The 12,738-nt window shown below is 36.6% G+C and overlaps 1 protein-coding gene across 1 annotated transcript in view; it reads right to left on the bottom strand.

The window, feature by feature from the left end:
- Positions 1–12,738, bottom strand: part of LOC150107329 (guanylate cyclase soluble subunit beta-1-like) — a 66,961-nt gene that overhangs the window by 29,295 nt on the left and 24,928 nt on the right. The window contains exon 4 of the mRNA XM_090391794.1: positions 6,316–7,535. Coding sequence (XP_090247920.1) covers positions 6,316–7,535 — 1,220 coding nt within the window. The remainder of the gene's footprint in view (positions 1–6,315; positions 7,536–12,738) is intronic.

Genomic DNA, 12,738 nt, shown 5'->3' with positions numbered 1-12,738 from the left:
AAGGGAAAGTTGAGGGGAAGAGAAGACGTGGAAGACCAACTAGAGAGTGGTTTAATGACATCGTGGAATGGACTGGTTTAAGAATGATGGAAGCGACAGACAGAGAGAAATGGAGAAGAGCTGCTCATCTGCTGCAACCCTATTGTTAGAGGATGCTACCGGACGACGATATTATACCAATAGTTTTCTCGTAATCTATAAAAGTCATATGAGTCAATGAAATTCTTTACTTTTTTCAATTTATTTTAAAGCATAAAATATTGTTTATTGATCTTCATGTTTGAAGCAATTTCGTTCTTCTGAGAGTAGATTGTTTGCGATATTTCTAAGTTTACTGTAAATTTTGTAACCTGTGTTTAATAAACTTATTCCTCTGTAATTTCTACAATCATCTCCATCTCCTTTCTTAAATATCGATATAACCTCACATGTTTTTTTTATTATTATTTTTAGCCCATAGACGATAGATTCATTGATCGACCTATAGTACATTAGTATCGTGTACGGGTTGGGAAAGAATGTACTTGTTCACATTTGATTTAAATGACTCTATATTGTATTCCTTGGGGAACACATCAAGGGGAAGACTGTTCCACAGTACAGCAGTAGCAGGGATGAAGGAGGAGGAAAAGAAACTTGTTCGATGGCTTTCGAGATGTACTGTGAAAGGATCTTGGGCGGCAGCTGTACGTGTTCCAATGGGTTTAGTACAGGGTGGGGGAATTATTGATGCTGTTTCAAATGAACATTTCCCATGGAAATATTTATAGAATACACAAATTGCAGAGACCAAATGTCTATGCTAAAGTGAGGAGAGTGAGTTGGTGAGAGATGGGTCATTTATCAGTCTAATTGCTCTCCTCTGCATCGAGTCGAGCATTTTGGGAGAGCGTTTAGGAGCCCCACTCCAAGTGTGAGAGCAGTATTCGATAGCTGGGCGGATTTGAGATTTGTATAAGGTTAACAGCTGTTCTGGGATGAAGTACCGTCTTCAGCGAAAGAGAAATCCTAGGATTTTATATTTCCTCCAACAGTTATTTATTAATGTTAAGAATCTGATAAAATATTCTCCGCCATATTTCAAAGTTCTGTATTTATGTCATCTAATCGGGTTGATTTTCTATTTTTTTATAATACCCTTTTATTGCTTCTTCTTAGTTCTTCCAGTTTTATTGGTTCTATGTCAGTATTAATTTCTTCGTTATGATTTTCTGTTATTAAATTTGTATCATTCCATAAATTTTTATAATGTTCTATCCATTGTTTCTCTTGTATTATCTTGATTTGTACGTATCTCTTTCTTCGTTATTTAATTTCCTTAATATTTTGTATTCCATGTATTTCTTCTATTTTATTAATAACTCTTTCCCAAGAATCGACCAGCTTTCTGTACTATGGTTTTAGTTGCATTTCCTTTTTGTTCTTGTCTATTTCTTCTGTTTCCTTTTGTATGTTTTTGAAGGAATGATTCGTATGCCACTTGTTTTTCTTTTGTTGCATTTCTGTATGTCCCAAATTTTTAATGTTTTTTTCTCTTTTTAATATTTTATTTTTCTTTCCAAGTACTTCAGACTGCTTTATGAATTAAAGAATTCAACGCATTTCTTATATATGCACACATACTTCTCCCCCCACCGGCAAACACGATTCTGTTAGAGCATTCCAAGAATGGCATCTGTCCGGTGTTGTGAGCCACGTGAGAAAAAGAAATATTGCGATTTTAAAGTTACCAGAATGCCGCATCAAACATTTATCGGCAGGTGACCCCAGTATAATGAAGAGATGCACCTCTTCCCACCCCACCCCTTCTGTTAGATGACCGATTGTCATGTCACAGGAGGACTTCGAAGTGCAGCTAAGATGGCAGCAGCAGCAGCATATGCACATTGCAGTCAGGATGTCTCCCAAAACGCTTCTACGTTATCTGCTCTCTAACGTTTCAGCCGAGCAGATCTTTTGTTCGATGGTATCTATGTTCGAACTGCTCATGTTACTAGTTTACTTTCGTACGTGACACTTTTCTTCCATCTGCCGATAAATGTCACATTGCGAGGTATTTTGGGACTATAAAAATTGCATAACACTTCTTTTTTTGACGTCAACATGTTTGGAATACCACGGAACACAACATATTGTCACTACCTGCAGGGTAAAAAAAGCATCTTTCATTTGTACATTTTGAATGTTCATAACACGAAAATCTGTCCAATAATAAAAAAAACAGTGGAAAATCCGTGTTTATTGATCATCTACATTTTATAAAATCTGTATTTTAAGTATAAGCACAAGTACTTCATTACAGATGTAATTCGGACAATTCGACAACTCAGTTTCGCTTCTGAAGACTTTTTTTAATGGATTTTGGTAACTGACTACGTAACGCAATCGACTGTCTTAGATTTTGTGGTTGTTTCTATTTTTCAAAAGCTCAGAGTAAAGTAATTTCTTATTTCTATTCTTGCGATTCTTTACGCTCTTCAATATCCTTCTTGCCTTCACCTAACTTTTCTTTTTAAAAAATCAAAGGTTAATTATACGGGTAGTTTTTCATGACGTGTGAGCTACGGAAGGCTCTGCATGAAACAGAACAGTTTGTCGCTAGACAGCAGGGGATTCGTTTGCTAAGATATGTCATTAGTATCCGACATCTTTATAGACCATTGCTGTTAAATAGGAAATCATAAAAACAGCCAAACCACAGAAACCTTGACGTGGTTAATGTGGCATGCAATTTTTTATTAACGTTCGAAATAGTTTTCAGGGCTTCTTATTAAAAATAAACGACAAAAAGCTTCAGATGAGCAGATCATTATAATAGCGCATGCTCAAAGTAACTGGAAAGTCTGCAACTTCAAGTTAAAAAAAAATTAAAATGCGCCTTTGGCTTAACATAGATCGTTAATCCTGGTCACCTTTTAAAGTCCGACAAACGATTAGCAATAGTGAAGAAAATGATACTTTAATAGACAAGCTTAAGACTCAGTAATAGTATAAAGTGGGATTAATTTACGGCAGTTGTGTGCTTATTAATAATTTTATTAAACTTCACCTAGAATTTCCATAATTTTTCGATGTCTGTTCCCTCATTTTCTCGCTCAGTAATGAAATGCATTACTCAGATTACAAAAGGGATTAAACAGTGGATATAACGCAACTGTCACTTCCATTAAATATGTTAGAACTAGGATGAAGTTGTCACTTGTCCTCAGTGTGGGTCCATTTAAATGTTGATTTATCTGCAATAGAATTCGGACATCATTCTTAGATATCGTTCAGTCTTAATCCTCCACTTACGAACTCTACTCGGTAATGGGATCCGAAGACGGAAAATGTCAGTCAATTAAAGAAACGTTTCCATTGAAAGGAAACGAATGTTTTAAAGTAATCTCATAAGCGGTGTTGTCATCGCTAAAAATGAAAATCTCTTAAACATGGTACAATTTTCTAAATCCCTCTTGAGGAGTTAACCACATTCCTTCCGTAGGAAATAGAACGGTGGTTCTTACGTAAACTTTTTTTTGTCAATGGATCATATGGACAAAAAGGAATTCGGTTGATTAATCTGTTAATTTATATTGTGCTAATATTGCTGATGTGCAAATCTGGTTGTTTAGATTACGCCAAAACAACCAGAGTTGAGGCCAATGTACGATATCTGACAACTTTGTGGGTTTTCAGAATTGGTTTGTATGAAGGAAAGGAAAACATCCATTCCTCCGTGTTACACCAGTTAACTCTTAGTTTAAAAGCCCTTCTAAGATTTGTCGAAGCCTTTGTGAAAGGAATGGAACTTTGGATATTTACAACCAAAGAGCATTCGTCGCCACAGACTGTGCTGCAATGAGGCCATTTGGGCTGTAAGAAAGATAAGAAATACAAAAGTGCAACTTAATTTTGATCCGACATATGGATATGCTACTGAAAGTGACCCTGCTCACATTCATTTTCACGATCGTAAGGGTTCTGTATTGATGATCACTAACAGTAAGTCCATTTAAATAAACTCATTAGCTCTAATAAAGGGAGCAGTTCTTTGTGAGTGCTCTACCTTTTAATGAAAGATGCGATGCTTTAAAAAGTAAATGTAATAAATGATGCGATCGACCTGTCATTTATTCTTAATCTTGGGAAAACTGTCCTGTCCCTGCTGCTTTGACTCCGTATTCGATTCAACTGGAGATTCAAATATCTAAGAAATATGGATGCACGAGGAGAATGGATTAACCATTGATGGTGTTTGAACTTTCTCTTAAACCGATGACTTCCTCTGCGTTATCAATTCACTCAGAAGGTCTCTTAGATCAGTATTATTGAAATGATTATTTCAAACTCTTTCTGAATGAGCGTTTTTGAAATGTCACTTAGGCAACTTTTGTTTTTCTCAGTACATTAATAACAAATTAGAAATCTTCCAATGTGAAATCTTCAAAACTCAATTTCCTCCTCGTGCCTCGGCTGTTGGTTTCTTCGTGCAGCATTACAATTACACGAAGTACCGTTTATTTTACGTTCAGGACGACATCCCACGTCAGACAATGTCTTATTCAACGTATCTTTTGATGACCTTCCTTGACACCTTATTTTCCGTCAAATTCATTTGATAAATAAAAAGTTCATGTATTTTTTCCTTTGCTGCAAATCACTCTAAACCGCTGACATTTCTTCATTATAACCTACCTAACAAGGACGTTGTGAATTTGATATTCAAATACATGCTGTACTATAATAGCAAACGAATGGTTTGCTAAATTGAGTATTTTTACTCTACAAAAATTCTATCTAGTCAATTTTGATATCGGGGGGGGGGGGAAACCATTAAGGGACGCAGAACGGTGGAAATATTTATGGATTGCACCAACTTCTACCTGGCTGCATGCAGTTCAATAAAATTTGGGATCCAGGATAAACGCATGATGTCGGAGTAGGATTCGTTTTTGATTTCAATCGCCAAAATGATTCAAACTGATAGTAATAATTTTCGGGCTGGCTTGGATGGGATTTAACGAGGTTTTGAGTTTCAGGTCGCCTCTTATAAAAACACGTCGCATCATTTCGATTCCATCCATTTGTAGTGAGAAAACAAAATGATACATTTACAGTATTACATAAAAAAATTAAAAAAAAACGGGTCGAAATTTCAAGTTCTTTGAATAATGTACTAACACTGCAATCACAAATTGTTCTCGAGAAAACAAAGCAAATGTAGACAATTGAACAGTAAAATGAATTCAAATCAATATGATCAACACATCTTGTAAATGCTTTAAGTGCAATATATATGGATAATAACAACATGGATTAATCATAGCTATACTGGACAGCAATTTTTATTGTTTTAACTGCTCTTTAATTCAAGGTCACTTAAAGATTTTTTGTATTTATCGTTCTCTCGCTGATTATTTATTTTTATTTTCTGGTAATTTAAAGATGAATCCTTGTTATATTTTACGCCGATTGGATAAAGTAAGATACTTGAAACTACTGTTACAATAGCAATGGGTGGTGGTGACTCTTACGAATTTCTAACTACGTGTAAATAAAAAATGCAAATCCTTGATTACAAAACTGAAACCGCATTCGATGCAGTATATAAAAAAGAAACGATTCATAAGGGAAACAATTAATGTCCTCACTTTACAGGAAAATTCTTCCAAATATATTGACGTAGTAATGCTAGGACATAACAAAAACTAAACTAAAGGGCATAACGTAACTTTTAAAAACAGAAAGCTATAGAAGCGGTTATCTAGAAGCTGCTGAACTTGTTTAAGTCCTGCAGCGAATACTAAAAAAATATGGCAATGAATCTTATTTGATGTAATCTTTACTGTAGAAATAATTTCCTTAATAAGTACTTCCAAATATTGGCATCTTTATCAAATTCTGTTATTGGGAAGGTGTCTACTAAGTAATAAACAAAGTAATCAACCAGTCATGTTCACATAATCAGAACTAACACTGTTCTAAAGAATATATTATTTCTTTTTTCTTTTTTTTCGAAACTGTAATTTCCTACAGCAGCTAGATTTTTCTTAACAAAAATATTGATTGATCGTCCAGCGCATTCTGAAAGCACTTTCACCAGCACGAAATTGAATTTTACTATTTTCAGATAATTTAATGAAAACACCAAATTATTTAAATACTAATTAAAGCAATAGAAATTAAACTTTTATCGTAGCGTTGTAATTTATTCATATAATTACATTTATTTAATGATTTTTAATTAGCTTTCACGTTTTTTTTTAAAGAAAATTACTTTTAAGGAAAAAGAAAGATGATAGCACTTGGATAACTGAGACTTGTGTTATTTACCTTGTATACTTCGTGAATGCCCGACAGGGTGTCGAAATGGAGATACAGCCGATTCAGTAACCTCACCACATCCATCGGTGCCACGTTCTCTTTCCCACACATCGCAGTGAAGCCGACGATGTCCGAGAACAGGCACGTGACAATGTCGTATCTCTCGGCTTCCACAGGAAGATTTTGGCACAATCTCACGGCCACATTCGGCGGGAAGATGGACTGAAGGACCTCCTCTGTTCTCTTCTTGTCGTCTCTTAGCTTGGTGTCGAGTACCTTAAGATGGTTGGATGCCTCGTCCAGTTTCTCCACCAACTCCCTCTCCCCTTTTCGGTGGTACGAAAACAACACCATATCCCTGGATCGGTCGTGGATCGGAAGGTCACTGAAGTACACTCCGAGGTCGGCCATTTCTTCGAGGTTCCTGACGCGAGGCGAACAAAGAAACAAAATGCTGTCTGCTTCGGGAACGGACACCATTTGACCCTTCAGCCGCAGAAACAGATCGCTACTCTTCTTGGCTGAAGACAACACGCCGTCTTTAGTCCTGACCGCGAACACCGTGTTGCAATAGTGGAGAATGCTTTCGAAGGAACACTCGATCACTGGACGGTTGATTATGAATAAGTCCGTGAACTTTACGGTCCTCTGGAGTTTCCAGATGACTTTCGTTAACCTTAAGATGCTCTTTCCCGCTTGGGTTAACGTAAAGGTCCGATCGAATATCACATGAAAGGGAAACGCTTTGCAGAACGTTTTCATCCCAATCGGCAAGTCGTTCGGCAAAACACTCGACCTTTCCGACAACATCGGGGTGAAGGACGCTCTCCTACCTTGATGTTCGTCTTGAGCATTCGTTCGACAGATCTCCAGCACGACGTGATGTTTGTGTCCGTTGTCGCACACCTCCGCTGTGTTGACCGTGACCTCCGTGTTGAAGAATTCTTTCGCCACCACTTTAACCAGTCCGCGAACAATGGCGTGAAGACCCTTACGTTCGCTGTAGTAATGGAGCATCAGAGTGCCCCGCGGTCCTGGGGTGACCCTGAACGATGGTGCTCTCATACCGGGATATATGGAACCCAAGTGGTCGTGGAGATTGTCCAAGTTGGTCAGGAAATCCGAGAGATTGCTCCCCAGGACTCGAAGTATTTGGTCGAACCCATTCTGCTGGCAGTAAGTGAGGAAATGTTGGCCGAAAGCTTCCAGACAAGTGTCGATGTCTAGGCCTAAATAAATAGAAACAGCAGTTAAAAACAAGTGAGGTTTACGTAGCGGACCTCTCTTCCTAAAATGTAAGCTCAGTTTGAACCTACTTCCGTTTAAGAAAAGAGAATTTTATTTTCGTTTCTTAAACGAAAGACAAGAGAATGAATTCTCTTTAAGAAAAGAAAATATTTGCACCTTATTAAATCTTAATCGTACTGATGTTATTGTTTTTCTTAAATATTTTTCAATTATTAATTTTTTTTTCTATTTACGTAACTTTTTATAAATATTAATAAACTAACCTGTAAGTGCATTTGGCAGGTTTTATGGTTTATCAAAAGAGCTTAAAAAGTGCATTAAATTTTGTGGGCTTCATCTGGCAGCGATCGTTAATATAGATCATAAACGCAAAAGTCTGTTTCTGCATTTATAAAATCCATGAAAAAGTATTTGCAGCAGTCAGCATGTGCGTGCTGTTTAGCTCAATACTGAACTTGAAGAGAAGAAATAATATTGAAAGACAAACAGAAAACATGAGAATCTGTCAGGGAGTTCTATCAGACAGTTTTCACGGTGACTAAAGTCTAGCCAACAGATAGTGATAAATTAACCCACGCATGTCTGACGTCCGGTATTTATTATAATTGAAGCTTTTAATGCAGTTCGGAAAACAGTTCAAATAATATTAGAAAAAACATTAACTCACTTTGTTATTGAACTGTCTTGAAGGCGAAAATGGGCCTCTTTATTGTGCCCACCCATATTTCCCAACAAGCGTTATTTATATTTATTTCCTTCTTTCAAAGATTTCCTATGGTTTTATGTTCAAGATTTGCATGTAAAAATGGAGCTTTATTTCGATGGGAAATCAAATATTTAGTGAGAGAGAAGATACTTTAATTTCAGAGGTCAGAATTAACGCTTGAGATGATAAAAAAAACATTTAAAAAATAATGAAATCTGACATACTTTCAGATAATTACATATTATACGTGAATAGGTAACTAGTTTTGGTATGTTTTTTAATTCAGCGGTTATGGTGTTATATACTATTTCCGTTTTTCCATACAACGATGTGTCCTGAAGCGATAGCCTGTGTTGGCATGTAGGCTTTGGATGCTCCATTCTTCTCATCTTACAGGCTACAGAATAACTGATTTGGGTATCTCACGTGTGCTTCCGTATTGAGGATAGATATATCCTTGATGGCATCCTATTATAACTCTTACAGTAACTGCAAACTTGGAATTGTGTGAGACTATGCATATATCGCAGTACACTCTCATATTATCAATTTCTGCCAAGGCTATTCGGTTTTCCCATTTGCTCTAAAGTTAAAGTTGTACCAAATACACGTTGGATGCGCTAGTGTAGATTGCACTTCATCCAACAACAGTGGGTTTCCTTCTTATACGTTTTAATGGCAACTCGAAGTTTTCAGCTTCCTGTTGTAGCAAATTCAGTGCATCAGGACATCGATTTTTACCACAAGTGCATTTCAATTTGTTTTTGTCTATTCAGCTTTGTAAAACCAACAGCGTTTCTAAATTAGCCTTGCATGTTTTCCGTGCGGGCTATTTCCTACAGGACACATTCCATAAGCGACTGTACGGAAAACACGGCAAGAGTAACTTGTCTTTGCTTATTTTTCATACAGCTGAATTCACTACAGTTTCTCTCCTGCCTGGGGAATGTTTGCTCCGTTTTCCAAAACCTGAACCCCAATAATAAAAGTCCCATTCATTATTGCAGGCATATTTTAATAGTGATCACACAGCAAGCAGATGTTTGACTAGAATTAAAGTAGCCTCGGGATACGATGACTCCTTAGTAATAATGTTAAGTATCCATGAACGTGAATTTAATAAGACAAATGAAACTTCTCAGTGGAAGCGGAAGTGCAGCACACGATGTGCAAGTAATTTTGGCTTTTAATTGCGCTAATTGGAATGTACACTCTTTTTCCAAAAGTCAGAGTTTGACTTTTGGAATGTTTTGCCATGCATTTGAAAAAATGCATGGCAAAACTCCAAAAGTGGAGTTTTTTCATGCATGGACCTTATGTTCATTCTCCACGCAAAGGGAACATCATTAAACACTAGGGCTTCATCGTTTTGGATTTGTCATAAGTATTCTAATAGAAGTATTTATGCCAGAAGACCTCGTGTGTTTTATAAGCATTTACGACAAGAGACCGATGTTAGTAAAGCCTTCATTGTATAAACACACGGGGTCTTCTGGCATAAATACGACACACACACGAGATGTTGAAAACATACAACGTGTAAAGACAATTTTCAGTATATAAAGAAAGCTTTCTATTTGTAAAAAAAAAATCTTCCTTTCACATGGAATTATTTAAATGTTGGCTTTAAATAAACTTCAGTTCTTAATTTGTCAGATATAATTAACGTTGCTCTTTCAAGTTAATGAAATGAATTTCAGATAACAAACCATTTATTAAGTCCGTTATTTACAAAAGTGCGTTGATTGAAATCGTACTTGCTAATTCCCCGATGGAAACTCCAGTTGTTATTATGGAAATCGTGATGTTTTTCTTACGCCAAAGACGTATCAGATCTTTCGTTTCTCTTATTATTAATCAGAGATGTTTTCCCTTAATCAACAGATTGAATGTTAGAAAGCTCATTCGTTCTCATGTGGATTTTGCGAACTTGTAAAGGTATCGATATTTTATCATCAAGCGGTGTAGACAAATGTTTGTTCATTCTTTTTGTTTAAAAGAACGAACAAAGAAAAGTTCCGTACTGTGTACGGAGAGTTTATTGATGGCGATATTATACGTCTTAGAATTCTCCGCACTACCCCACAAAGTGATGCAATCCTGTAAAGCGAAGAGGTTAAGCAAACCATAGTAAATTTGCTGTCATATTCGTTCAACCTCAAATGGATGCGTTTTCAACGTGAAAAGAATACCTCCCCCCGCATCAGAATGATATTAAGGGATGGAGTTATTATTCGGATAAGTTGCTCAAGCAAATGGCCTCGGTGATCACCTTGTCACGGATTATAAAATGTGTTCTCACCCTATTCCGTATCTATCAAACCACCTACAAATGATCTCGTCTGTCTGAGGGGGAGGGGGATAAAAACCGTCCCGATTATTCTCCTTATTTCGGCTCAATGGTGCCAACTTCATTCGTTATTCACAATGCGTGATTCGCTTACGGACTTCTCGGTCGGAGAAATGGAATGACCTTTTCCGTCTGTCCCAAATAGCTTCGACGATATTCTCGCAAAGGTTTCCTAGAAATTTATTCTAAATTTGTGCTCAGATTCCAATTTCGCTGGATTAATTAAGTGCTGCAGTAACTATCTACTTGAATAACACTTGACTACGGCATTTGGATGATATTTGCGAGGCAGTCGAGACTAGCCTCGAGCTTTGACGGTCCAAACAAACGTAGTGTTGTGGTTACGTGCGGTTTGGTACAATCGTTAAAGAAATTGATGCAGTGGATTTCTTTTATCTGATCCTGGACGAGTTGAAAAGCTGCTCTCAATTCAACACCTACTTGTTCGAGTTCTTTAAGCTATGAATTGTATTTTGAAGACTCGTTTGTCTGAAATTAGCCAAATAAACAACCATAGAAGCTGTGGCAAACAAGATCCATCTAAGAACTTTCTGATCATATGCTAATAAAGAAAAAAGCATAGGAGAAATCTAACAATGAATTCTTATGTTATCACAATGTTGAATCCTGCGCAGTATTCTAATTATATTTCAGTGATATAATGCTTCGCTAAAAGAGCACATTCTTCCTGAACTTGTAAGCGGGTTAAATCCTTAATCAATTTAAATACGGATGGGGATTTGTACGCATCTGTTCTCTGATGTGTTGCAGTGCCTTCAGTAAATGTGTGTCGGGCAGACACATTTACCTCCCGACAGACAAAGTTTTATGATGAAAGGCGATATTTGTGTAACGAGAAATCTTGTGTAATTAAAAATACCGCACTCAAGATTTTGAAAAATAATTTAAATGAAAATCGCAGATGTTTTAAGTCATTTTTGGGGCATTTTTCGTTTCGGCATTTATTTGATGATTTCAAATTTTAAGAAAGCAAAACTGTTAAGTACGTTACGCAAAATAAGATTTTGAAAACTACAGAAGATGCTTAAGTGACTCATTTTTTTTAAAGTTTTTTTTAATTCATTATCGACCAAAAAGTGGAAACAATTATCCCATCTTCTCAATGCAGAATTGAAAAGCCACGCGCAATTGAGTGGTTGAAATATTCAGATATGCTGGCCTCGGTTTATTTATTTTTGTTATATTATCAGACATTCAGATATTTCAACCTTTGACTACCCGGTGTTGTTTTAAGACATTCTATTTTTTCTTCGGATAAATTTATTTAATTGAAGAGCGTTGATCGAAGTTTAAACATGGTTGGAAAAAAAAATCATTCATTTTTATATTCCGATTTTAATGCCGCTCTGCCTTCCCCACATTCCTCGGGGATTAGAAAACGCTCGTATTATTTAGTCTAATGCGGAATACTTTTCGCTGTTGCAAACAGGTAGCCATTCCACTAGTGGGTGGAGGGGGCGGGGGAGGAACGAGCATTCGTTCTCGCATCACGTACACTTTAGGTGGCGTGAAAAATTCTTCGCAAGATTTGAAATTCTTCAAAAGATGAAATTCTGAACAGAACATTTTAAATGTAGAAAAAAGATGAATTTCGCTTACTTCAGTGTTTGTTGTTGTTGTGAGCGGATTTCTTTCTCGACTTTATACGCTACGGTGTTCACAAGAGAGGTTTAAACCGAATAAAAAAACCTTAAGTCTTTCTAGAAACAAAACTCTTGCATACGCAATGCAACAACTCTTATCCGTTGGATGCTTTTCGGTGTAAAAATATTCCCCCCCCCAGAGGGTACATGAAATAATAAAGTTTAGTTTCTTATATATTTTTGCAACAAGTAAATGGCAAAAACGTTTTCTTTGTAAGGGAATGTTCCAGAAAAAAAGGATTGAGAGAAAAAAAATGCGTTTGTGTAAACACCCGACGGAGTAGAGTCGCTTGAATTCGGTGGGAGGAGCGATGCTATTCGTAAGCATATGACAAACTGCGAGAGATGACAGGAGAAGAAGCTCTGAAATACGGAGTAATAAGAACAATGCCTCCGTCTTAAATGCGAAGGTTTATAGACCACTTTGCGGTTCTTAAAGGAAACTCTTTTTTTTTTTTTTTTCT

This window comes from Typopeltis vanoorti, chromosome 4, assembly GCF_054136105.1.
Source record: "Typopeltis vanoorti isolate ZY-2024b chromosome 4, IOZ_Tvanoo_1.0, whole genome shotgun sequence".
Taxonomy (NCBI): Eukaryota; Metazoa; Arthropoda; class Arachnida; order Uropygi; family Thelyphonidae; genus Typopeltis; species Typopeltis vanoorti.
This window is presented reverse-complemented; position numbering and strand designations above follow the sequence as displayed.